General features: G+C 43.7%; 1 protein-coding gene across 1 annotated transcript in view; it reads right to left on the minus strand.

Annotated features, from left to right (window-relative positions):
• Window positions 1–27623, minus strand: part of Clstn2 (calsyntenin 2) — a 611344-nt gene that overhangs the window by 16616 nt on the left and 567105 nt on the right. The window contains exons 20-22 of the mRNA XM_028866060.1: window positions 13170–13336; window positions 3095–3243; window positions 946–1169 (exon numbers count right to left, since the gene is read on the minus strand). Coding sequence (XP_028721893.1) covers window positions 946–1169; window positions 3095–3243; window positions 13170–13336 — 540 coding nt within the window. The remainder of the gene's footprint in view (window positions 1–945; window positions 1170–3094; window positions 3244–13169; window positions 13337–27623) is intronic.

The following is a 27623-nucleotide window of genomic DNA, read 5'->3' on the forward strand; positions in this document are numbered from 1 at the left end:
ACCTAATCGCTGGGGACCAGTGTGGTTTAAGATGGTGGGTAATTGGGATTATTATAGCAGCGGCTCTTCGGGGACTCAGGCCTACTGGTATCAGCACATCATTAGCAGTGGCTTTGGCTGGGGGAAGGGGGTTGAAATTGTGTTTCTGGAAGAGGCTTCTCAGGACTGCTCTCAAGCAAGCATTGCCCTGGAATGCCGAGTCCTGAGTTGCAAAGGGAAGGCTTCCCTCCCTTCCTCTCTGCAGAAGCCCTGTGGGCTTCTTTCTTTCTGCCTGCCTCCAGCATATGCTCTTGCTTTCTGTGTAGCTGAGTGTTTCTTTCCAGGCAGAGAATGGAAACTAATCCTTCCCTCAGCAACAGCCCTAATAATGAAACTGGTGGGAATTGCAACCTGGAAGTTCCCCGAGAGCTTAGTCATATTGCCGAGTGAGCCCCAGCCTTCTGCCGTGTGTATGGTAATGTGAGGCTGGATTCTATCCTTTGCACATTGTTAGCTTTTCTTCTAATGATTGGAATAATACATACCCACTACAGGACATTTTTACAGTCACAGAAAAGGGAAGGCAAGCAGAAACAAATTGTCTCTCTCCATGCTTCTCGGGGGACACTGCTGTTAGCATCAAGTATCGTTTCTTCTGGGCATTGCTTTCTTACCTGGCTGAGAACATGCTACATGGATATTGCTAAGCCTGTGTGTCACTTCTTTTCACTTACCACATAGCACAAGAGTATACCTTCTTGCTCCTGTCACTAACATGGGTGTGCTACACTTTGGTAAGCTGTCTGTCCCTCTCCTGCTGATCATCTGAGTGTTTCTAGCTGTGTTTGAGTTTTGTTATTATACATCATCCTGCCATGGGTGAGCCGTGTGGTTGTCCTGGTGTATCATTTTACTCAGCCATAACGGGTTAAGTAAGGTCCACCCTCCCCATGGCCCCATATGCACCTGTACCTGTGGTTCTCGTGTCCCCAGAGGTCTCAGTTTTGGCAAAGGTGCTCACGATCTTGATGTCAGGGAAGAGAGGCACTCCCCTGGCACTTTCAAACTGGGCAGCAGGTCTCCAGAAGCGCTCTGTTCCCTGGAGGGTGATCTGGGGCTCGATGGCCTGCAGGACCATGATGTAGGCATCCACATCTGGGATGCTGATGCACACATCTTCCCCAAAGCACCTGGGAAGACATCTCCAGTCACGGCCCTGATCAGCTGATGATTTAAACCGTCCACTCCAGAGCCATGAGCAATGACTGCTACCTCCAGTCCTTGCCAGGGTGTCCTGGATGTTAGGAGTCTCTGAGGATGGCAGTAGACCTTCGCATTTAAAGCCACATTACCACCCTAACCACTAACAATGTAGGGACTTAAAAGATTGGCTCCTGGGAAGGATGAGACTTTGCTATACTAGCAACAAGTAACCATTAACACTTTCATTATCTTTTAGCAAAGTAATCAATGGCAACATTAATTAGAAAGCAACTGCTTGTTTTTGTGCAATAGTGTTTGGTAAGGGAATTGTTGTCTGGTTGGCTATATAACTATCTTACTAAATGAGACCTCAGTGCTAAATTCTCCTGCTGTGGCTGATGCACATGTTCTGTCTCTGTGGGATATCATGGGGGTACACCTCTTCTGTGGGTGAGGGCAGAAGGCTGAAGTGGTTACATTACTTTACCCTAGTGCACTGCTACATACATGAGTGTCTGGAAGACAGTAATGATATTACAAGAACCAAGGCTTGGAAGTGGGATAAATGAGGATCCATGCCCTGCTTGGCCACTCCTGGCTGGGCATTTCATTGCTCTGTACTTCAACTTCTTATCTCTACAAAAGGGAGAGCAATGATTACCCTGTACTAGTAATGGCTAGTTATAAAGATCCTCAAAAAGGCTGCTGTCCAGAGCTTGCATCCTGGTTTGAGCCCAGTAGAGTCCAAGCCTTCTTATTAGGCTTGTTGAAGCCTACATGCCATTGGTATTCTCCATTATCATTGAATCCAAAGACTTGGGCAAAAAATAGTGAGCACTGCCTAGACCAATTGTGTGCTCTAGGCATTCAGGCCACATCCTACAAAGGCAGTCATCATCCTGTATGCTGAGGGAAGGACCCCGATGGAAGAAAGAAGGGTGGTTTGTACAAGTCTCCTGTTGAGATGGATTTTCATCTCTTCCATGCTCTAGGTTAGATGCTGAGTGTGGGTGCTATTGAGGTTACCAGCCCAGCTTCCTGTTGCCTCTGCCATGCCTACCCAGTGGGCTCCCCTCTCCTTGCAGTTTATGGACAACAGGTCTCAGGGATAGACACTGGGAAATCTCTTCCCTCTTCTTTGCTCCAATTTGGAGCTGACTCTGAGGTGCCTACATCTAACCTTAGGCCTCTGAGTAGAAACACTCTTTTCATCACCCTATTGCGTGTTGCTTCTCATGGTGGGCATCTCTCCCAGGCCCAGCAATGCAGCAGTCAGTAGACCCATCCTTCCCACCCTTGTTCCTTTCTCCTGAGTTCTTCTAGCCCAATTGTGTGGTGACTCCACATCTACCTCCTGGGAGTCTCTCTGGGGTTCCTTGCCCAGCAGTCATCTCAAGTAGCTGGCATGTCTGAGAAGTGAGTTGTCAAGACTATAAGTAAGTCTTCAAAAACTTCAATAATCTCATCTCATTCATTGAACTCTGCTCCCTGGGACAAGATCTATGCCTTCTCTTCCTCTAGCTTGCCCATAGTATTTAGGAATTCTACAAAGCAAAGTTGGTTAATTTAATTGAATTTAATAAGTACTTGTCAACCATCTACCATGTACTAGGTGCTATGCCCTTAAATCAGAACATTTGAGACCTAGGTTTTGGAGAATTTATAGAAAATAGGGCTTTCTAGGCTTTGGATTAGATGTGGAATAAAACACAGAAAGGTGGATTTGAACTGGTGAAACAACATAACATTTCCCTTAAGAAATCAAAAGGACAGCACAGGTCCCTGAAGCATCCTCCCGTGGACAGCAGAGTTGAGGACAGCTGAATAAGAGAAGGCCTACTTGCAAAGGAATATTCTTAAGGGGCCACTGTTGCTGCCTCAGCTGGGCCTAGGCTGATCGGCTTTCACTCACTGAACTTTGGAAGAGAGTCTGAGGCGCCGGACACCCGCTGTTGGGAACTGCCTGGAGTTGATGTAGGAGACCTTCTGGAGGGCTCGGTTGATGTTCCCAATGTCATCACCTTCCATCACGAGAACAGACTGCGAAGGGTTGAAGTGATACTGGAAGACAGAAGTGGGCATTATAGGAAAGATGGTCAATGACAGGCGTGGTTCTCAGAAAACTGCAACTCCACCAAGAGGCCACTAAGGCCACCAACGTCATCTCCAGAGCATAAGAAGTTGTGGTCTCCACCTCTCTAGTAAGTTGTTCCATTTTCTTCTGAACTTCAGGACCTTCCCTAGGAGTTCAACCTAGGGATTAGACATTCCTGGCGATTCAGCCTGAACCACAGGATGGAATTCTGAAAACCCTGTCATGATATTCTTGGTAAGAGGTATTTTTGCTTTGTTTTACAGACAGGGTCTCACCATGTAGCCATGACTGGCCTGGAATTCACTATGTAGACCAGGCCATATTAATTAATATCAAATTAATAGATATTAGCCTGCCTGTGCCTCCTGAGTACTGGGATGAAAAGTACGAGCCACCATGCCCTGTGGTAGCAAGGGTTCTGTGCTATTTTCAATCTTTTACTGATATTTTCACAATCCATAATCTCATACATATAAACATGTGAATGTTTCTAGAGGACAAATCCTGGCAAGGGAAATTTCTAGGTCAAAGAGTAGTACATGCTCTTTGTCCATGCTGGCAAATTTCTGATTGCCTGAATTGTTAACACACACACACACACACACACACACACACACACACACACACACACACACACACACACCTTCCAGCAGAGTGCAAGTATCACTTCTCTAACCTCAGCCATTTGAATGCTGTCAGTCTTTGGGAACTCAGCTAGACTTATAGGTGACAATGACAACTTACTCTAGTTTTAATTTATGTTTCTCGTACTACTTGGGAAGTTGAATTTAGTTTTCATGGGTTAAGGAAAACTATCTGTTTACTCCACCCTGACCTGACCCAAATGTCTTCATAGCAATATTCTTGTTCTATGTTTGGAGATGGATGTGTCATTGTTGATTACACTGAACCATGTGAATCACTGGCCTGGTGGTCCTAGTCAACTGATAGGTCTTTCTTTGTTTTCTTTAGCTACTATGTAAGTGTTTTATCTGCCTACTCCTTGAAGCACCTGGCTTTCCTCATTTAGGTCCCATTGGGATTGTGTGCTTTTTCTGTAGCACTTACACAATAGTAGCATGATTACATGGTACACTGATAAGGGCTTTTCTCCCTGATCACAGGGACCCTACTGATCCCTTGATCCCAGAAGCTAGCCCCAGTGATCTGAGAACTCCTTTTAGATGCATAAGTAAATGGTTCTTCCAGCCTCCATTTTACTCCACACCATCTCCTGTCTGTCCCCACAGGACCTCCTTCTAGTTACTTGCTTTTCAGCAGAGCTCATCATCACAGTACCAAACCCTGTTCTCTCCCCTTCCTGGGCACTGTATAAGTGACACTTCCTACCTCCTTTGTGCCATGTGACTACACCTGACCAATGAGACACGAAGAGAAGTGAAGATATAATGCCCTGGACCAAGGCAGGGACTTGTCCCGTGGAGTTCTCTAGTTTTATCTCTCCACTCCAGTGACATTCAGCTTCTACACAGGAACTCTACCTCATCTCCACTACTTAGTATAAGAGGTAAACACGTCTATGTGTCAGTACACTGAATCTGGAGAGTTACTACCACAATAGGTCAACCTGTCTGGAGGATGAAGTCAGCCCTCTCCAGTGATTCTTCTCTGAGGCTATGCAGCATGTTTGAGAGACTACAACATTTGGGATTTTCATTCTAACCTTAATGCATACTACAGAGTACAATTTTGGACAGTTATGTCCCCTTTCTGGACTTCATTTCCTCATTTGAAACATGTCTGAAGTTTAAATGAGTTAACATACAGGATGGATAGACTGCAAATGAAATACTTAGGGTCAGAAGTATTTGGGATTTTTTTTTCTTTTTTCTTTTAGATTTGGAATATCTGCATATAGATGTAATGAGGTGTTTTAGGGCTAGAACCCAAGTCTTATATGAAATTCACTTATGGTTCATATGTACCTCATACACACAGTCTGAAAGTAATTGCATGTAATATTTTTAATGTGCCTGTGGTTTCACTGTGGTCTGTCACAGGAGACTAGCTGTAACTTTTCCATTTGTTGTAGCTCATCAAGTTTTGTATTTCAAATCGCTGGATTAAGGATGCCCACCCGATAAAGAGTTTCTAGTATTTACAAAGCATTCAATATTTGGAAGCCTGAGTTATAATCCCCAGTGCTGTGCTAAGTCTATGTTGTTGAGTCTTTGCTGATGGGACCACTGTGCCCTTGCTGCCTCTCCTTCCCTGTGGGCTCACTCTTTCCTGTCCCTCAAAGCCCTGGGTAGGGTCTCTCTTAGCTGTGACATCTGTCCATGAGCACAGCTTCCTTGCTCTAGATCCAGGAGGCTTCAGGTAGATGTTCCACAGCCAGCCACCAGGTGTGTCTCTAGCCACTATTCCACAGCCAGCCACCAGGTGTGTCTCTAGCCATGGATGATCAGCTCTGAAGCCACCACACACCAGTGGGTCATAATCAGATCTGAAACATTTTTACAAGCCATCCATTTTGTAGCTAGGAAGATTTAAAGTCATCCTTCCAAACACACTACTTAGGACTCTTGCTGTTCCTATGCACATTGACATGGGTGCCATAGTGGAGTCTTGTGGCACTGCTGCTGTGAGACCCTCGAGGGCCTGGTTACTAGTTTACTTCAGCAATGGGGTCTACAGCAGCAATAGTATGAAGAAGATGGTTAGTGCTGCAGAGCAGGCTGAGGTTTGCACCTGGCATGAGGCTCAATAGGAAGAGCAACAGGTTCATCTATAGCAGTGGTCCTCAACCTTCCTGATGCTGCGACCCTTTAACACAGTTCCTCATGTCGTGCTGACCCCCAACCATCAAATTATTTTTGTTGCTACTTCATAACTGTAATTTTACTACTGTTATGAATTGTAACATAAATACTATTTTCCAATGGTCATAGGTGACCCCTGTAAAAGGGTCATTTGACCCCAAGGGGGTCACAATTCACAGGTTGAGAAATGTTCTAGAACGATGACTAGGTAGCATTTCTTGGCAATCACAGAGCACATGTCTCCACTGAATCCTCCTAGCAAAAGCACAGGCTGGCTGCTAATATGTTGGATTTCCAGTTAACACCAAGCCTGCTGTGGATATCGCTCTGTATAAATAAAATCAATGATTGGCCAGTAGCCAGGCAGGAAGTATAGGTGGGACCAGCAGAGAGGAGAGAGGAAAAGGACAGGAAGGAGAGGAGAAGAGAGACCTATGAGCCACTGCCATGACAAGCGAGATGTAAGGTACTGATAAGCCATGAGCCACATGGCAACTTATAGATTAATAAAAATGGGTTAATTTAAGATAAAAGAAGTAGATAGCAAGAAGCCTGCCATGGTCATACAGTTTATAAGTAATATAAGTGTCTGAGTGATTATTTTATACGTGGGTTGTGGGACTGAGGGCGCTTGGTGGGACCTGGAGAGAAACTCTCCAGCTACAAATGGCGCCCAATGGGTTGGCAAGAGTTTCCACCTAAAACCTGACAAAAAGATTCTAAAACGGAGCTAAAAACAGTTCCTAGTTGTCTCTCTCAAGTTAGTGGCAGCCTGTGTGTTTGAGCTACTATGGCAGGTTCCTGGCATGCATGCTCAACCTGCAGTATGGCGGGAATGAGGCCTCTGCAAGTGGCACATTAAGCTGCATGGTGGATTTAGCCTTTGCTAGTACAAAACAAAAAAAGACGTTTCTGGGCTACACGCTGCTTTGATAGAAGCACAGACCCACTATTTCTGAGAATTGATGGCTCCCAGAGCTGGCAGAAAACATACCACTGCCATGTTGGGAAGCTAAAGTGGGCAGAGCCAGCAGCCACAGCACTGTTTCAGTCTTAGAATGCTGCAGTTTAAAGCAATAGGTTCACAATAAGACTGATTCAGATGGAGTAGTTTACAATGTATGTGGGCTTGAAAGAGAGAAAAAAGGAATATATGCAGTTATATAAACAAAAAGACAGTAAAGGTAATATAAAAAATAAGCTACGTAAAGATGGCTATCACACAGAGAATCTGGATTATGTTCTCTTTGATATTTGTAACTAAAGAAAAACATTTGATTGTAAAAGCTGTTGAGTTATGCCAAAATGTATATTTTAAAGATACCTTGACTTCAAAATTTGGATATAAGAATATGTTGCTTTGGAAAAGAGGCTCTACTTTTGTTTCCGCAGAAATCCAGAGGCTATGGATTTGTTCCAGATTAAGATACATCAGGTTTGACCAGCAAGACCCCCGGAAAGGTCTCTGATGACACCATGGTTCAGATGATCCAACATCCAGAATGGTTTCAAGGCAATCATCAAGGCTCAGATGATACACCCTCGTGGACTACTCCATAATCCTAAAATTTTCTTTGTGTCCCCATAAGATACAGCACCCCCCTCCAGCAGGAAGTAGTAAGAGAAGCTACGCCCAAATTCCCAAATATACCAAGCTGGCTTTGGAGATGGAATTGGCTCATTCCTTCTCTAAACCCAAACATATTGCTACAATAAAAAAAAAAAAAAAGGTTAAGAGAGTCATGTGTCCCATATCAGAAGAGCCCTCTGGTGTGGGACAGTGAAAAATCAATATTTTTATTTAAAACAGGTTGATTATAAATACAATCTCTTTCTAAAGAAAAAAGGGGATATAATATAGATATAAGGTGAAAGGGTAGATTAATGAACCTACTTTTAAAGAGCAACAACTTGTTTGAAATGTTTTAGATTGGTATAGATTTTAGTTTATTGATACAAATTTGAAGTTAATTTTGTTATACTGTGTGTATATTTCTACTCTTGTTTAAGGTATTATGTTTGTACAGCTCATTTAAAATTGTAATGGATAATTAAGAAATAGATTAATAATTAGTCATCTATGATAATCATACTTGTAGCCATGTTAGTTAAGTCTTCTAGGTATACATAGATATATTTCAAATAAATAGGTAATCTTCAAATACTTCAAAGAACTACAGAATATGACATTTAAAATGTTTTAAAAATTTAGACTTTCTGGACAGTGAGACATGTCTGCTTCTGGCAGCACTGGATTTACTTCAAAGAGGAGGATGGGCATCAAAGACACTCTATATGGAGTTTATCTTCACCTTGGCAAAAATAGCCATTTGGGCAAGAAATTGATCTTGCCTGAACTGCTTTAAAAAATGTATCGACTGGACATACAGGACCCATAGAAAGGTGACCATTAAACTTTGATTGACAAAATGGTCCTTCAGGTTCCTGCTTCACAGAGGAAACTGCCAGACATTCTACAGGACACAGAGAAAAATTACTAAGAGACTCTAGCCCTGTGGGCTGAAGACAGATGCCCCAACTCAACAAAAGAACATTAGGTCACTGTCCAGGCTGCCAGCTGTCTCTGTCTACCCTGCAAGACTCCCAAAAGTTGCTTGTATCCTTTTTCCATTTCCCAGATAATATTATATCCTTCTGGGGTCTTTGATGTGATTGAAGACTAGATAGTTATAATTTCCTCAGTTACGATAAAAGATGGGTTAGATATAAAACCTTAGACTCACAAATATAAGATAGCTAGGATATCTTCTTTAATATTGTAACTGTAATTCTTGCTTGATAATTGTTTTGTTATATGTAATTTTACTATGTTAAAGTTAAAACCTTCCTTTAAAAAAAAAGAAAAGGGGAAGTGCTGTGGAATATCACTTTGTATAAAGAAAACACTGACTGGCCAGTAGCCAGGCAGGAAGTATAGGCGGGACTAGCAGAGAGGAGAGAGGAAAAGGACAGGAAGGAGAGGAGAGGAGAGACCTGTGAGCCACTGCCATGACAAGTGAGATGTAAGGTACTGATAAGCCATGGGCCACATGGCAGCTTATAGATGAATAGAAAATGGGTTAATTTAAGATAAAAGAAGTAGATAACAACAAGCCTGCCATGGCCATACAGTTGATAAGTAATATAAATGTCTGAGTGATTATTTTATATGTGGGTTGTGGGACTGTGGGGGCTTGGTGGGACCTGGAGAGAAGCTCTCCAGCTACACAAGTCCAGGCCCAAGAATGTCTTTCTAACCATAGAGCATAAAGATGGATACTGGCCCAGCTGTCAATATAGTTCTTGCAGGATCAACAAAAACCTCCATAGGTTCTAATATTTTTCTAGCTTCAGTATTCTATGCTCTGGGGATATGTCAGTAGTTATATGGCAGACACGTTTGCACTAGCGTGCATAATCACAGGGACAAATGGTGTCCACAGTTCCTTGGGAATCTGTGCTGTGACCACAGTGAGCCAGAAGATGCTAGAGAGATATCTTCCAGAATGGCCATATCTCCCAGACACTCAGCTGATTTCTTCAGTTTTCTTGAAGGCTGGACCATCAGTGAAATTCCAATCCAAAGCCCGGGCTCCCCATGCCTCAGCAACAGGCTGGTTATGGCTTACTGGGCACCTTGCCATTCCCTGACTACCTGCCACCTGACAGCCTCTTTGATCTGTACCAAATGACTTGGAGAGTAAAGGCCTTTGCCACCAAGCCTGATGATTTAAATTGTCATCCCTGAGACCTACATGGTGGAAGGGGGAAACTGAATCCCATAAACTGTCCTCTGACTTCCACATGAGTATCATGGCATCTAAATACATAAGTAAATGTAGTAACAAATTAACAGAAAGGTCTCCTATGCCATAAAAGGACCTGTGATTTGTTGAGAACCCATTAGGTTTGCTGCAGAGATACATATCTTTATGTTTAGTAAATTAATACACTGCTAAAAGATACATAGTATTAATTCCATTTTGTACATGGGGGTGGGACTTTATGGGTTGAAGTATCTTGCCTAGGGTCGCCAAGGCAGTAAGTAGTAGATAGATATTGGTGTCGAGAACCTAGGTGTGTCTGGCTCTAAGGTCACTAATCTTTCTTGCCCTGCCACACTGTGGGGATGATGATGGAAAGGGTGGTGCCATGAAAATCAGAACATGTTACTCTTCCAAAATGTGGCTGTTCCATGGTATCTTGCATGGGTGCAAGGCAACCACCACCACAACCCTGTAGAGACTGAAATATGCTCAAGCGATATCCAGAAACAAGCAGGACCCACAGGAAGACAAGTGGAGCAAAGAGCTGGCCCTGTGAGTGGAGAAATTCCTCCAGCAAGTGAGGGCTTGCTTATTTATAAGTCACACAGAAGGAGGTTGGTCACCGGCAAATCAAATGACTTGAAATGATCATTCAGAAATGATGTGCAGGAGACACTCAGGGTCTGAAGGAAGTATTTTTAATAATGGTCAAAGCCATCTTTTAATCAGGAGCTGCTGGTGTGGAGGAAAGAGCATGGACTTACTTTGGACAAGTCCCCAAGCCCCAGTCCCCTTGCTTTTGAAATGAGGTCATAATATTTAATTTGTTTTGAGGAGTAGAGATAATGAACATAAAATAGCCCCCAGTGAGCGCTCTGTAAACCGAGTGTCTTATTAACTTCTCTCACAGACCTCAAGCTCTCACAAGCCATGCCTTAGGGATGGGAAAGGATCATTTACAGTGACTTGGGTATGAGCAGGTGGGATGCTGAAAAGCCTCTCCCTAGACCCCTCTATTTGTATGACACTTAGCTTAGCACCTTTTCTTTCCACAGGCTATGACTACTCGGTAGAAATCACTTTGGTTCTTAATTCGTAATTCACAAATTGCCCGTCTGTTAAGTCTAGTATCTGTGGTTTTTTTTTTTTTTTTTTTTTTTTTTTGGCTCTGTCAGACTTGGAACTCTGCAACAGTAGCCCCTTGGGATGGTTCAAGGCAGAGGATGCATTCAGAGGCAGGCAGTGAGCTGGAGTGAGAAAAAGAGAGGGTTGGAGGCTAGATCTCCACAGCACTGGGTGGACAATATCTCCAGGAAATAACACATGCTGATCAGAACAGCTTTCCCAGTGACATGTGATTAACATGTGTGCATGAGCATGTTTGTGTCAAAGTCATGGTAAACAGCATCTGGAAAGTCAAGCTTGCCTAACCATGCCTTCTGTATTCCTTCCATCGTGTCCGTCTGACCCGATGTCCAGGGTAGGCACCTTAAACCCTGCATGGCCAAGATTATTCTCTCTTGCTTGAGCTTTCAGTGGCTCTTAGTGGTTGACAGGAAAAAAAAAATACATCTAATGTGTCTAGGAGTGTCCATGATGTGGTCTTCATCTAGCTCTCTGGTTCCACTTTTGTGCTACTATTTGGGCATCCACAACACTGGGCTGGAGGTTCCTGTGTGTTTCTGCCATACCCCTTTGCTACTGCTCAGATCCCCAGATCTTCTTGGAATGGCTGCTCTCTGTTCCCCTTCCTTTCCCAGGTGGACTCCTACCTGGTCTTACCCACTCTCCACAGGCTTCTCCTCCTCTGGGGAGCCTTCCCTGAAGGCCATTCTCCTGAATCTGAAGCTATGGAGTGGGACTGTCTGGATTCAAATTCTGGCTCAGCCCAGCACTAACTTGAGGATATTTCTTGAGCATCCATTAGCCTTCTGTTCTCAATATCGGATTGAGAACATTACAGTACCTTTATCCATGGGAAAGGGTATCACAAAGCGTAGTGGTCATAAAGCATTTAGAACAAGCAGTGTCTCCCTCTCAGAGACCTCTAGGAAATGTCAGTGCTCACTGTCAATGTAGTGGTACCCTGTGGAGTACTATATTGGGTACTATAGGCCACCAAATTATCTAAAGATAATAAGCCAAGAGCATCTACCTTTGTATACTAGAACCGGGTCCATAACTGTAACATGGCATGTTTGCTGAGGTGATCACATTTTAATGAGCATTACAGGTCCTTGTACCAGCAGGCCCTGCTTGCATACCCAGGACCAGAATCTTCAAGTATCAGGCCCCTGTTAGGAGCAGGTTCTGCTGGAAAGAAAGACCCTGGCTAGGAAAGGCAGGCCCATGGCAGACTGGGTACAGATGGGCAGCAGGTGGAAATCCTTTGCCATTGCCATCTTCTCTTGGGAAACAGCCAAGGGGAAACTACTATGGCTTCTGGAGACTCCAGCAGTCCAGATCTCTAGGACACAGAGCCATTTGTGACTTCCAGAAAGGAGCTAGGGACTTGCTTTCCCACACTGGGGCCTGTGCTGATTTATCAGGGCCTTTGCTGGGGCTAACCCTGCTCTTTATTCAGAACTCAGAGGCTAACCCTGCTCTTTATTCAGAACTCAGAGGCCCAGGACCAGCAAGGGCTGCTTCTATCTAGGTGAGGCCAGAAGCTAACCTTACCTGTTGAAGAGGAGCTTGCCGGGGCCATAGCTGCCCCTCCTCCGCCTTCTGGGAGATGCTTTTCTAAGAACACAGCTCTAATTTCCTGAATCACTTGAATATTTTTGTTTCACACCGGCAATAAAAACCACAAATCTCTTCATGTTCCTTTTGACTTCCAGATATTGCTTGGAAGGGAACTGGCTTCACTTTAACAATGTAAGACCTAGTGACTGTCATATCTGTTTTCCAATTCTACCTCATGTCTGTCTTCTTTCTCTTTCCGTGTTTCTGTTTTGGAGCCCTAATTTTTTGTTTACATTTTATGTTTTTGAAATGTATTCTTGCATGCCGCTTTAGTGCCTTTAGGCAAACGGCTAGCAAAGTAACCAACCACTCTGCAGACAAAAGACGTTTCATCCCTCCCTCCAGGGTAGACGGAATGGCGACTACGGTCTGCTCTAGAGCACCTGATCTGGAAATTTTAAGAGCTGGAAGCAGAAGTCCATCCTGGAAGTCATGGTCACTAATTGGTCCTTGTTGAAGTGTGATCACATCCTAACTGAGGCACCGTTTCTATGAGGCTTCTCTGGAAACAATTATTTCCCAGCATGCTCAGGTATTGAGCAGCTTTCGCCTCATAAATCAGTGTTTTATCATTCGTGGTACCAGTGCCTTCCTTACCTTTATTCCTTGCCCGAGGCTTTCCAGGGAATTAATATCCAGCCCTTCTTTGCAGGCTTGCAGGCAAGAAATCACCTTCTGGCTTTCCATTTTGCCAGGACGGATCGTGAGACTGGCGAGGCTGCCATGGAAAAACTGTGCAAACCGTGGTTTGGCCACTTCGCCTCCTGTAGGAACAAGAAATACTGTCATCTGCCTTGAGGAGACGAGGTAGGAAGCACCAGGAACCAAGGTCACTCATACTGTCGTCTCTGTGTTCTTTAAGCCTAAGGGATTAAAACAAGCCAGTGTGTGTGTGTACACAGGCTGAGCACGGTGGGACCTGGGGTCTGGTACCATGCCCAAACATGGTTCAAAGAACTCAAATTGCGGCTTCATCAGGAGCCACGCCCATCTCCTCCGTGGTCTCTACGCCAGGCTTCCCTTGAGGTCTCAGACAGCCATTCTTAGCGTCTTTACTAATCGCAGCCCTCCTCCCCCATCTTTGGATGAACTGCATGGAGATCTAGCTCAGATCTTGTTTGGATTTTTGTTCAGAGAAGAAACAGAACGTGGAGAGAAGATGGACCAGGACTGAGTCCCCATCTTGATATTTCCCGGGAGGGGTTTTGAGAATTCTTTGAACCTCCATAGCTCACCAGACACATTAGCGCCCCCTAGTCCTTAGGCTGTCTCAGCACAGCAGTTCCCGTTGTTTCCTGTATTTTATGCTGCCTGAGGCTTGGTAACTGGCTGGGCAGCATGTGAATGGCTTTCCCAGCTCTCCAAAGGGCAGTTTTCCAGCAAGTGGCACTGTGGCACCCTTGCTGCCTTTTGGTAAGCCGAGTGTGCCAACAGCTCCTACGTTCCTTAGCGTTCCGTATGTCTCTACAGAGACATGCTACCCCACTTGTTTATGCTTTCCTGTGGGAACGTCTGGGTGCTGCTTTCTGAATCTCTCCAGCTGACTTACTGCACGGCTCTTTCTACTGCTTAGGTACGGGCTTGCCTGGGTTCCCCCTCACACCTGTTCCATTGAGGTCACACTGGCTCACCCACACCCTGTCCTCCCTGTTGTCCAGCTGAGGCAAATTGCAGATTTTCAAGGTCTCCTAGGTTCCCTGTCACAGCTGCTTCCTCAAACCTTACGGAGTAGCTGCTTCCCACGCCCTGTCCCTGCTCGAGTCCCACTGTGCTCTAGGTTTAGGACCTGGATCACTGCTAGTTGGTTTTATTGCAGCCTTCCACCTGGCATTGCTGTCGAATTGTTTACATGCATGTGCTGTCCTTAGGAGCCTAAATTGTTATCATCCACCTTGGCTACAAGTTTTAACCATCTGGGAATCTTTAAAAAGATAAACGGTGCCTGGTTCTTGGTCTGATCCCCTGGAGATTTTGATTTAATTGGTATGGGGAGTTTTAAAAAGCATCTTGGATAATGCAGATGTGAAGCCAAGGTTAAGAAGCGCTGAGCTGTGAGCTTCTCCAGGTTGGGCCTTTTGCATACTCCTTGTGTGATCTCTCTCCTTGATGCTACCCGCAGGCTTGCCCCTCACAAGCTGCTATAATTTATTAGTTTAAGCCTCTCTTTCCTGGATAGCAAAGATCACTCATGCATTATTCATTTTAATGAAGACAATACTGAGCAAGTAAGTCGTCGGGGCTGAGGGTTGCACCAGACACTGTGCATAAGTTGACTCATTTATTCTTCTCAAGAACACTTGGCCTCTCGTGTCCTCTTGGCATGCTGTAGTCTGCCTGGCATGCAACAGACACTTTATAATTGCCTGTTGAATTGAAGGAGATGATGTGCTGAATGCCATCAGAGTCATCATGCGCACTGTGGCTCTCTCACCCTTTCCTTCTTGCTAAGAAAGGCAGCCCTGAGGCTTTGGGCATGGACACAAGGTCCAGGGACAGAGTCTAAGCAAATTTTGTTACACCATCATTGTTTCAATGATGGATTCAGGGGTGGGCCTGGGGCCAGGTAAGAAGATGAAGCCAATCAGTACCTGGCATTCAATAAGCCATAATTATAGATCCAAGAATAAGCATGGTGACCAAATTTAGGCTACCATCATGAGAGATGATGACTGGTAGCTTATCCATAATAGCTTCTATTTTGCTCTCAGAAGGTTTTCAATGAACTCTTGTTGTCTTTTATAGTGAATCCACAGCTGCGTAAGCCATCTTGCAGTAGACGAGGAGTGATAAGGGCAATGTAAACTGTAGGGCAGAACTAGAAGAGGCACATGGGACCAAGTAGACCCCCGTGGCTATCTCTACCGCTGTGTTTTGGGACATCCTCTGTTATAGGAACCATGTGTCTTTATGTGTTAAACCATTTTGTCTTATAGATTGTTTCCTTGCTGCATAAGGATTCTTTGCTTTGAAAGTAAAACAAGTCATTTTAATGCTTGGTTCACAGGGAACTCCAAATGGTTGTGACTTTGATGAATGGCCTGAAAAGGACATGGCTATGGGAGGACAATTTGAGTTTTTCTGATCTTGATGCTTCTCCATAATATTTCCATGTTCATGCCCTAGTGTTATGGCTTGGCTGTCAAGTGCCCCCACCAAGAGGCCCTCATATTGAAGAGTGGGTCCCTCATGTTTAGAAGTTGGGTTTTTATAAAGTGATTGGGTGATGAGGGCTCTGACTAAATCATTGACTTAATCTGCTGAAGTATTCAAAATATGAATAGACTTCTGTGAGGCAATAGAACCATGGAGGATGAGGCCTCTTTGGAAGATGCAGGTCACTCTATTTGTTCCCTGGATGTCTTAGGAACACATCTGCTCCTCCACACCCTTTTGCCAGGATTTTCTCTTTCACCATGGCCCAGAAACAATGGGACAGGCTGGCCAGGGTCTGAAGGTTCTGAAACCGTGAGCCAAGATAAATCGTTCTGCACATGAGGATTTTATTTGTATTTGTATTTATTTATTTTTTAGTATTTGTCATAGAAATAAAATGTCTGACTTATAATCATGTGAATTTATATCTGGATATTTTTTTCCTACAGAAAAGAGGATGAAGGTCTGAGCATGAGTGACAGAGGTGCTATTCAGATGGCCATCTATTTCCTGCTTTGTCTCTACCTTTGATCAGTAGAGTCAATGAGTATCATTGACTAGGTGTGACCTGTGTACCCAACACCATGTGCAATATCAACATACATCTCCTTGAATCTTCATAACTGCCCTGGGAGATAGGCACTCATATATAATAAAACTTAGGCTCAAGTTGTAAAGTGTGTATCCCTACAATTCTGAGCACACCATCTATCATCCAGCCTGCCTCAGCATCTCACTGAGAGGCTCCATTTCAAAGGCCAATATCTGTGACTGGCTTGGATGCCAAGATACTGCATTCTGTATTTCAACTTAAGAATCCAAGATTTGTGTTGTACTTTGCTTATGAGTCAGAAGTCTCTCGGAATTAGATTTATTTAGCATTTTGCAATGGGAGACACACATTAATTTTGAAGTACATTTTACCCAGTACTAGTAGATGTGATATAAGATATCAAAAATAATAGATAAACTGAAAAATTTCTCTTTTTAATATTGAAAGTGTCTATATGGGACACAGAGCCCCTCTGTCAAAATTCAAAATAAACTTGATCATAGATCATTTCAAGAGAACAAATTATCAAAACTTTGTTTCCAGGCATGATTTTGGATTCCTTAGACTAGATCAGCATTTCAAAAACATTTCCTATGTGTCTAGTCTCACATTAGGCTCCTATAATAGTAGGTGTGGGCTAGGGTCTTCAGCAATTTATATCGAGCAGAGAGAGATATGAAAGAAAATTAAAATGTAAGAATTAGATGTTCTAAGATAATCTGAGTTTTCTAAGGCAGCACATGATCAATTTCTAAAGGACATGTCTACTAGGTCAGAGGAAAAAATAGCTTTTGTGAGGCCCTTAAAATGCATCAGATTCTTTCCTATGCTATTTCATTGATCCCCAAAGAGGAGGGTATCTTAAGCTCTGTTCTTTAGATCTTTATTGGGTATTTCTCCCATCTCACTTCCATGAACACCTCTAGCTTTGCCACAGGTATGGCCACAGAAGAGGCCCAAGCTGAGTACCTATCCACGTGTGACAGGCTTCAGAAGCATAAACGTTTCAAAGAGCAAGGAAGACCTGACAGTGGGTCCACCTTCAGCAAGTGCAGAGGAAGAGGATCTGGTTTCTTCCAGATGAGGTAGGCTGAAGAAATGGAGAGGATAGATTATGGAAAGAAATCACCTACAACTGCTTCCAGGACTGAGCCCCCAGCAGGATGTGTGATACCGTATGACACTAGGTAGACCGTCCACAGATGGACCTGCACAGAGAACATCAGAGACACCACAAGTATTGATGTAGCCCCCGTGGAAGGCAAGGAAATGCCAAGACAGCGGTCAGTCCTAAAGGATCATTAGTGACTGAGGACCAAAAGAGGTAGATGAGGGCCATTTCAATGAATAACCACATGGAGAGGTGAATGGACCCACATTACCCTATAACTCTATATACTCACCTCCCTGATCAACCCACCATTACCCAAGGAAATGGGAAAATGCCAAACCTGAGGAGGTTAAACCTTTTTCACTCACACGGAATGAAGCTTGAAATGAGACAAAGATGGGTGTGGAAAAAAAAAACATTTCATCTTTGTGAACTGATTGTCTGATCTGATACACTGACAACTCCTTTTTTACAAAAGAAATGTACAGGTTTTGATAACTTTCCCAAGGCCACGTGGCCAGGGAACAAGTAACATTAAGATTCAGCCTTGACCCAGCCTTCTCTCTGTATATCATCTAATCTGATGTGGCTGAAAAAGTTGAAAGAAGACTTACTGGAGGGGACAGATTGGGACCGATACAGGGCTGGCAGTGGAAACCCAGTTATGTGGCTTCTGTGGACATTAACTGGCTTCAGCAGCAATTCCCAGCAGCTGGGATGAAGAGGACAGGGAAACCCAGTTGTTTTAAAAGCCATCCAAACAGTTGGCCCCTCAGTGGTTTCACATCCACTAACTTAACTAACCACAGACTGAAACCATCTAAATAGTACTAAACACAGGTATGTCCTTTTCTTGCCATTATTCTTTAAGCAGTAAGAGCCATTATTGAGCATTTATACCATGTTAGGTCTCATAAATAATCTAGAGATAATTTGAAGTATATGGGAAAGCATTTGTCATCTTAAGCAAACACTCTACCACTTTATATAGGGAACTTGAGTCTCTGATGTTTGTGTCTGCAGGGCATCTGGTGACCAAGCACCAACAGATGCTGAAGGTCAATGTTATTTGGCATACATGATCTGATGCAGCATTCCTATTCTGAAACAGAGCATTTCATGTGAATGAAGAGCTGCATATCCATCACCCACTGCCCCTGTCTGTCTTCTGAGAGGTGGGGTCTCCTCACCACAAATGCAGCTCTAAGAGAAATTTAAGGCCAAAGACCTATGTAATGTGAATGCACCAAGTCTCCATTTCATACACAGGTATTCAGGAAGTGTGGTGGTATTGTGTTCCCCAAAATATTGTGCACGCTAATAAACTTATCTGGGGTCAGAGACAGAATAGCCACAATATTAAACATAGAGGATAGGCAGTGGTAGCACACACCTTTAATCCTAGCATTCCAGAGGCAGAAATCCATGTGTTCAAGGATACAGTCAGGCATGGTGACTCACGCCTTTAATCCCAGAAAGCGAGCCTTTAATCCCAGGGAGTGGTGGTAGAAAGCAGAAAGGTATATAAGGTGTGAGGACCAGAAACTAGAAGCATTTGGCCGGTTAAGCTTTTAGGCTTTTGAGCAACAATTCAGCTGAGATTCATTCTGGATGAGGACTCAGAAGCTTCCGGTCTTAGGAAACAGGATCAGCTGAGGAACTGGTGAGGTGAGATAGCTGTGGCTCGTTCTGCTTCTCTGATCTTCCAGCATTCACCCCAATACCTGGCTCCAGGTTTGTTTTATTAATAAGTACCTTTAAGATTCATGCTACAAGGAAGCTACTGTCTTTCCTGCTATCTTTCCTTCTGCTATTCAGTCTGGGAAATACATGGGAAAGAGTGGAGGCTGTGCTTTCTTTTGCTTGAGTTGAACACTGCTCTTTGCAAGGCTTGTGGATGGGGATGCCCCTCAATGAATGCAATTTCACGGATGGTCAACTATCAATTTTGAGCAATGTAAATGGGCAGACTGTCTGAAATCTTGCTTTCTCTTTTTTCCTCATTTTTGGTGGCGGAGACACCCATGGAATGCAAAGACTAAGTGAAGTGTGTAATCGACCCTCGCAAGCTGCAGCTTTAAAACTATGTGCATATAACCTCAAAGGGGGTTCACATAGCTATATGTTGCAGGTGACTTGCAAAGAAAAATGATCTGTCATCATGGCTGGCATGACACACTCTCATCAAGCTTTCTTAACCCTTCTTTTCTTAAAAAAATGTACCTTTTCTTTTGCTTTCATATCAAACATTTATGTGATACTATAGAGAACAAAATATATGACTTGGGATGACCTCAAAAGTCAGATCCCTGAAATTGAGGACCTCAATTTATGGAGTCAGAAGGTCACTCATGCATCATCCCGAATATTGATCTCATTCTGCAGGCAAAGAAATTGAGAGTCGGAGTGGCAGAACTGTCTTCAAAGATCCAGAGTTGATAAACAGTGGCAGTGAGGTCTAGAGTCCCCTTCTGCTCACCCCCAAACACCAGCCCAGCCTTTTCCACTGCAGCCTGATGCCTGGTGGGTCTGAAGTTATTATCTATAGGTCTCAGTTGGAGTTTGTCAGAACTCAGAGACAATGTCAAGGACATATGGCAACTGATTTGCCCCTGTTCCAGCAGCCTCTAGTCTTCTTTGGCTGTAGTGATCTAGTCCTGGTGGTATGCATCTACACTCAGATCCAGTTGCTATGTTACCCCTGGCATGGTACAGAGTGGGGTCTAGATTATGCCCATGCCACATGGTGTTGAGATGTCCACAGGGGAGCCCACCTAAGGTGCTCAGCACAGCGCCTAGTGCATGCCAACAACGCAAACCTGGGGGCTAGTTTGTACTGTTTCCTAAACTTGACCTTGGCCTCCCTGCAGAAGGGGCATCCTGTGAGAATGAAGTTTCACGCAGACTCCTTAGGGAATGCTGTCTGGATAGAAAGCACTCTATGCTGGCGTGTGCTTTCTTTCTTTTCTTTTCTTTCTTTCTTTTTTTTTTTTTCAGAAGCAGAGACCCGAGGGATGGAGACTAACTTGAACACAGACTTTATTAAGAGAAATTTGTACTAAATTAGACCAAGCTCATTAAGTGGAGGAATGTAGTCCAAGTCTCTGCACCAATGCTAGAGTCTGGCAGGGAAAAAAAAAATGACCTGAAAATGTACAACAAATCTCAGGGCCCCACGGGGCTACAGTTACACTGTGTGAAGCTCATATGGCACAGATTACAGCCCTTGAGCTATGTCTGCCTTTCGATCCCCTCGAGGCCATTCTTTGCTTTGCCTTCACCTCAAAACTCCATTGAGTATTTTGTTTGTGCCCTATTGAGCCTCCAGTTTTTGGACAAATTTTCTTCTGGATCTCCCACTGTCTTTTTAAGTAGGGGATAGGACTCAGCAAAGATAAGGCCTGGGATAGAATGGAAGTCTTCCTTACCCAAGACAAGTGATGTCCTTAGGAATGTGGAGAGGGGCTGGATATTTCTAGGAAGGTCAAGATTCCCTACACTGGAGGAGAGAGACCCTCTGGGTAGAAACAGGAGTCAGTGATCACAAGGAAGAGAACTGCAAGTACTGAGCCCTGTGCTGAAATACATCAAGACAAATGGGGATCAGACAAGGAGCAACGTGATGCTTACCTGAATGTGCCTCTAAAACTCTTCCTACATGTAGCCACTTGACTGGAAGAGTCGCTGCTCAGATGCCTGACAGACAGAGGGAACTCGGCAACACTAGTCTAGCGCAGGTTAAGAGCCCTGGGCTGCTGCAGTCTGCGGCATCTTCTAGAAACCTCAAGACACTGTAAGACACTGTCATGAATTGGCAGCCATTCGATCTACCTCCCTGCACAAGTAAGCCTACAGAAACTGGATAGTTAGGTCTAATGTAGATAGATGTCTAGGAGCTGAGCAGATGGGGCCTATCTGATGTTTCATAGTATTTGGAACTGAACTCAATTTACTCAGTTTTGTTCTTACAAGTGAAAACCTAAGGAAAAAAGATTAACCTCATCTTTAAATGATCTACCTTACTATGTCCTGCTGTCATTTGAATTTGTCATCCCTAGGTTCACAGATGGGTGGCTTGGTTCCCAGAGTGGCAATGTTGAGAGGTAGTTGGACATTTCAAAACTGAGACCTGGTGGGTAATCACAAGACTGACCTCTTCCAGTGCTTTGGATTGGAGGATTCCATCCCCCCTGCCCCGCCCCTGCCCACAGCATCTTTTCTGCTTGCATATGCTTTCACTATGGTGATGCTATGTATCAAGAGGTGACACAGCCAGGAAGCCCTCTCCAGAGCCAGTGCCACGCTCTTCGGAATTTGTTAAAGCAAATGAAGGATCCAAAGACGTTCCTTGCAATTATGTGATGCTGCAAGCACTAGGCCTCACTGGCAACGTTTCTTAAGTGTAAATGAAGTCTCATTTTTTTAATTACTGGAAAAATCCCAATGAAAATGAAGTTCTGCTGATTGCATGGCTTTCAGATTCACTAACAGGACACAGTAGGCTAATTGGGTTTGCAGAACACAGACCAGCAATGGTGCTGGAGCCAGCTCCCAGGAGAACCCAACACGCAGCATCCATGAAATCATTTTCTATTCACTTTGTCCGACCCCAACTGGAAATTTCACAAATGAGAACAAGTTCCCTAGTCAACCTCAGAAGCACCAGAAAAGTTCCCCACGTTTGTAAGCCCAAGGCAATTAGAGGGGCGCACACAGGGCTTTGCGCTATGTATGTACGCAGACAGTAAAGGATGAGAAACGTGGAGATGAGGCTGCTCCACAGGCCATCAATTTCACAGCACTGCATCTCATTGGAAGGTCTTTTGATATGTCATATGCAGACAGAAACACGGCTCCCAGAAGAATGTAGGGATTTATGGGAATCCAAATTCTTTAACCAGGCAGGCAGCATGGCATCCACAGACTCAGCTTCAAATCCTTTCTTCCACCCTCCCTCATCCTTCCTGGGCCAGTGCTAGGGAGATCCCAGCATGCTCATGCCCCCTGCTGTCCCCTCCTCTCCCTTCTTTGTGAGGTCTTACTCATTCTATATTTTAAAGATTAAGGTTTTGGGGAAAAATTTCACATATGTCATTCCTCTTGGGAAAGTACTCAAATTTTCTCCAGGTCCCCACAAACAGCATGATTACATCCCTGACTGAATTTCTATCCCTGTTTCCAAATTTTCCCTTCTGATGTTGTTCTCTTTTTGACTTATGCATGGGCCTTGGGAAGGCAAGGTTTGTGTATAAGGGCTAGCCCTAGGGGAGGTGAGGAAAGTTAGTAAATGCAGGGGACCTTAGGAAAGCTGGGGCCACGGGTGTTAGAGCAGGCCTAGCTCTTGTAGATGGTCTATTGTGTCAGATTTAGATGAAAGGAACAGAAAGGAAAGTGAAGGAAGAACAGAGATATGTTAAAGGGACACATTCATTCACATGAAACATGCCAAGCACACACATTCCTCATGGAACCTTGGGAGGCAGGCTTCATACTTATGTGATAAGTGAGAGTTTGGAAACTCAGGAGCAAAGAGAGGAAAGATGACGCCGACATCATCACTGTGCTTGGTTTCAAATCCTATCCGAGGCCCAGGAACAAAACAGCATGGAGATGGTGTGAAACCAGACATGTGGGCCAAGGGAACATGATACAGGACCTAGAGATAAACCCAGCCACCAAGAGCCATCTGATTCTTAGTAAAAGTGCCGAGAGCATCAATTGAGAAAGGACAGCCAGCTCAACAAACAGTGCTGGAAAGGAGACACCTTCATGCAGTAAATTAAACCCAGACTCTCCATTATTGCTCATTATATATTTAAAATAATCAACCAAAATGGATCAAAACTCTGAAACTTCTAGAAGAAAACACACCAGAAATACTCAAGATATTGGCACAGGCAATGATTCCCTGAAGAAGACTCTACTAGGCCAGCAAACAGAAGCCAGAACTGACAAACAAGATTACATCAAATTAAAAAACTTCTGTACAGCAAAAGAAAAAAAAACAATAAAGTGAGAACCTACATAAAGGAAAATCTTTGCCAGCTACCCATTTGACAGGGGATCAATATCCAGAATATATAAAGAATGCAAAAGAACAAATAATTTCATCAAACATTGTCAACTGATCTGAAGAGATACTGCTCAAAAGAAATACTACAAATGGCTGATAAATATATGAAAAGTGCTCAATAGCTTTAGCCTTCAGAGAAAAGCAAATTAAGTTTTATAACCCAGCTGTACTACTCTGGTATATATGTATCTAAAGCTTAAGTCAATACACAAATTTGCAAACCTGTGTTTGTTTTAGCACTACTTACAATAATTAAGAGACAGAATTTACCTAGGTGCCCATTAACAGATGAACTATATGAGGAACACACACACACACACACACACACACACACACACACACACACACACACACACGAGTATTATTCAGGACAATGAGGAATGAAATCATGCTATATGAAGGAAAATGGATAGAACTGGAGATCATGGTAAGAAAAATAAGGCAGACACAGACAACTATTGTATCTTCTCTCACGTGTGAAAGCTAGAAAAAAAATGTCAAAAAAAGCAAATATCTCAGAGAAAACGGTCCTGTGGGATACAGAGGAATTAGGATCCTGTGTAAACATAGCCAGCAAGGGATGAGGCTGGGATGTAACTCAAACTCTTATGTTTTCTGCCTCACAGGTTGCTCTTTTTCTGTTGCTTCTTGGAGAATTAAGGACATATATAGCTGGTTAGTAAGAGGAGGGCAGGCTTTTGTACTTTGCAATGATAGGGTTACAGAGAGTAAAGCGTTTGTAGCACCTGCATCAGCACATATCAGCTCCTGTAGTGCCCACCAGGGACTAGTATTAAGGACTTCCACTCAGTAAAGTAGACAGAGAAAGACTCAAGACCTCAAACATCAAGGAAGAGTATCCTAGCACATGCCTGGAAAAAGAACCAAAATGCAGATGAGCATCTGTCCTAGTTGGTTTTTATGGCCAGCTTGTCACAAAACTGCTGGGGATGTCTTTCTGTATGCTGTGAATGTGTTGCTCTGATTGATTAATTAAATAAAATGCTGGTTGGCCAGTAGCCAGGCAGGAAGTATAGTATAGGCAGGATAAGCAAAGAGGAGAATTCTGGGAAGTGAAAAGTTGAGTCAGGAGACGCTGCCAGCTGCTACTGTGATGAGAAGCAAGATGTAAAAATACTGTTAAGCCACGAGCCATGTGGCAAGGTATAGATTTATAGGAATGGGTTATTTTAAGATGTAAGATCTAGCTAGCAAGAAGTCTGAGCCATTAGGCCATACAGTTTAATTAATATAAGCCTCTGTGTGTTTACTTGTGTCCAAGTGGCTGCAGGACTGGCAGGTGAGAGAGATTTGTCCTGACCACAGGCCAGGTGGGACACAGGAAAACTTCCACTACACAAAACAGTCACCTAGAAAGAGAAAACTTCAAATGAGGAATTTCCCAGACCAGATTGGTCTGTGGCCATGTCTATGAGTGTTTGTCTTGACTGACATTGATGTGGGAGAGTTTAGCTCTCTGTGGGAGGCACCATCCCTAGGTAGCTAAGCCTGGACCATAAAAGAAAACTAGATGAGAGAGATGGGAAAGTGGGCCAGCAAGCAGCATTCCTCCATGGTCCTTGCCTCTGGCTTCCTTCCTTGAGTTCCTGCCTTGACTTCTCTCAATGGTGGGTTATCAAAGTGTAAAATGGAGTAAACCCCTTCCTCTCCTAAACTGTTCCTGGCCATGGTGTGTTTATCACAGCAACACATTAAAACTAGGACAACAACTTAACGTTCACTCTTCCTACTATATTATAAACATATACTTGGGTGAAGTGACTTTCAAATAAATTGTAATCATATGTCCATTTGAGTTGGCATTTATGGAATCATAGCACTATCTTTAGATGTGGCCTGTGAAGGAAACAACGCTCAGTAAACAGACTTAAAGAGACACAAAGAGTATTCTCCACCATCACTACCCTCACTCACATCTGCCAAAAGGGTATTTCATAACTGCTATGGACCAAGACTGCTAGACTGTTTCTAATATTTCTTCTTTCTTAATGGAAGTGCTTTATGATGTGTGTGTGTGTGTGTGTGTGTGTGTGTGTGTGTGTGTGTGTGTGTGTCTGTGTGTGTGTTGGGGGAGTGCATAGTGATTGTGGTGATGTCAGATTATTTGTCCTATTAATAAATATAAATACATATATGTATTAATACATAGTAATTAATATGTATTAATTATATTAATTAATTGGGAAAGAGAGCCAGACAAATGTTAGTTCACAAGGTAGACTGTGGCGTTTATATATGTTATTCATACAATACTTTCAGTTTTCCCTCCACACATACCACAACCATCACTTCCCTGTCCTCTTAGCTGTGGTCAGATGGATTGCTTTGGGCAAATAAGATGAATAAAATGCCTGGCATCAGTGACAGGTGAAGCTCTTGGAGCTTGTAGACACTTTGCTGGGCTTTCTTTCTCTGTACTGAGAACGATGGCTGCTGTCCTTGCCAGGGTCCCACACTGACAATAGCGCAGGGCAGAGATTGGTAAAGAATACCAAGACACGAGTATTAATTAACTGAAAATTGGAGCATGCTTGTCACTGCAGGGCACCAGCCTATTCTCACTGATCCGGGATCATCTTAATTAGTTACAGAATCACTTTTTATTTGGCAGGACTGTTTTCCTACCCCAGGTGTCAGGCATATAACTGGGGAGTGGGAACAGTAGCTGTAACTGATATACGTACGTAGAAGCTGTTTGCAGAGCGGGTTGACAAGAAACTAGATGTGATGTCTGAGGGCAACCAGGAAGGAACCATGGTAACATTGGTAGAAGGATGTACCTAGGAGTGTCTTTTCCTATAGATTTTTCTTCAGGCTGTGTTGTTCAGTAATACCCATGTAGGTATCTGGCTGGGGCACTGGGCCACATCAAGGCCCCCACTTCAGCACAGCTGTGTGCAGTGGCTAATGATTTCTGTTCAACCTCTAAGTTAGTGTCTCGCTCTATCTGTTAGCTTCATGGATTCTTGCCATAAGGTACAGTTTTCTTCTCCTGGTAGCCTTGGGGAGCCTACAATAATGAGAAGACTCTCATCTCTAAGTCTTGTAAAAATGTTAAACAATGCTTGTCACTCTGGGTGAAACATGTCACACATGACATGCGTAGCCTCAGCTCAAGAACACCTATTTTTATTCCTCACTCCCCTGTATCTGCTCCCTGACTTCTATTCCCCAAAGCTCACAGTGTATGCTATATACTCCTCTTTCCATGTTTTGTCCCATGAAGCGGCTCTGAAATCACTCTTTACCTAGCTCACAGAAACTTGTGTCTCCACCATGTTACTCCTGGGTCAACTGATCCACAGAGAACAAATTATTATATGGTTGGCCTCTGACATCCACAAGCTCTTCAGGTGGCTCAAAAGTATGTCTTTAAAAATTGTGTCTGGGGGCTGGAGAGATGGCTCAGTGGTTAAGAGCACTGACTGCTCTTCCAGAGGACTCAGGTTCAATTCCCAGCATCCACATGGCAGCTTGCAACTGTATGTAACTCCAAGATCTGTATTGTATGCAGGCAAAATGCCAGTGCAGATAAAAATTGTGTCTGTACTTCACACTTACAGACGTCTCAAATTGCCAAACAATGTGGTTTAATAACTATTTGTAGAGTAGCCCATATTGCGTTATGGGCTACAAATAATCAAGAAGATTTAAAGTATACAGGAGACTGTATGGGGTCATATGCAGGAACAATGTCATTTTAAGTGGGTTTGAGCAAGGCTTTGGTGTCCCTGGGAGATGTGGGAGCCAATTTTTGAAAATACCGTGGGATGGCTACATTAAGTGTGCCTTTCCCCTCACCACCGAGTGGTGAAGGGCTGAAGTTACCAATCTGGGAAGCATTCATAGATTCCACCAACACAAGGTTTGATCTTACCTCAGAGTGATATCTGCCTACTTGGGAGCACCCTCCTTCCCATCTGATTGCCCTCAGTGGGATTCAAAGGATCCCAGGACTTAAGGAAGCAGAAACAGACTCAAGCTGAGCTGAATAAAACAAAAGGCTGTTGGCATGGAAAGCTCCTTTGTTTACTTCCAAAGTGGAAATAGGGTTGGACTGGGGGATTAGAAGAGAGGGAAGGGTAAAGTAGAAGAAAGGCACCTCTCCATGGGCAGTGGTGACTAAGGGCCTCTGTCCTA

This window comes from Peromyscus leucopus, chromosome 7 (genome assembly GCF_004664715.2).
Source record: "Peromyscus leucopus breed LL Stock chromosome 7, UCI_PerLeu_2.1, whole genome shotgun sequence".
Taxonomy (NCBI): domain Eukaryota; kingdom Metazoa; phylum Chordata; class Mammalia; order Rodentia; family Cricetidae; genus Peromyscus; species Peromyscus leucopus.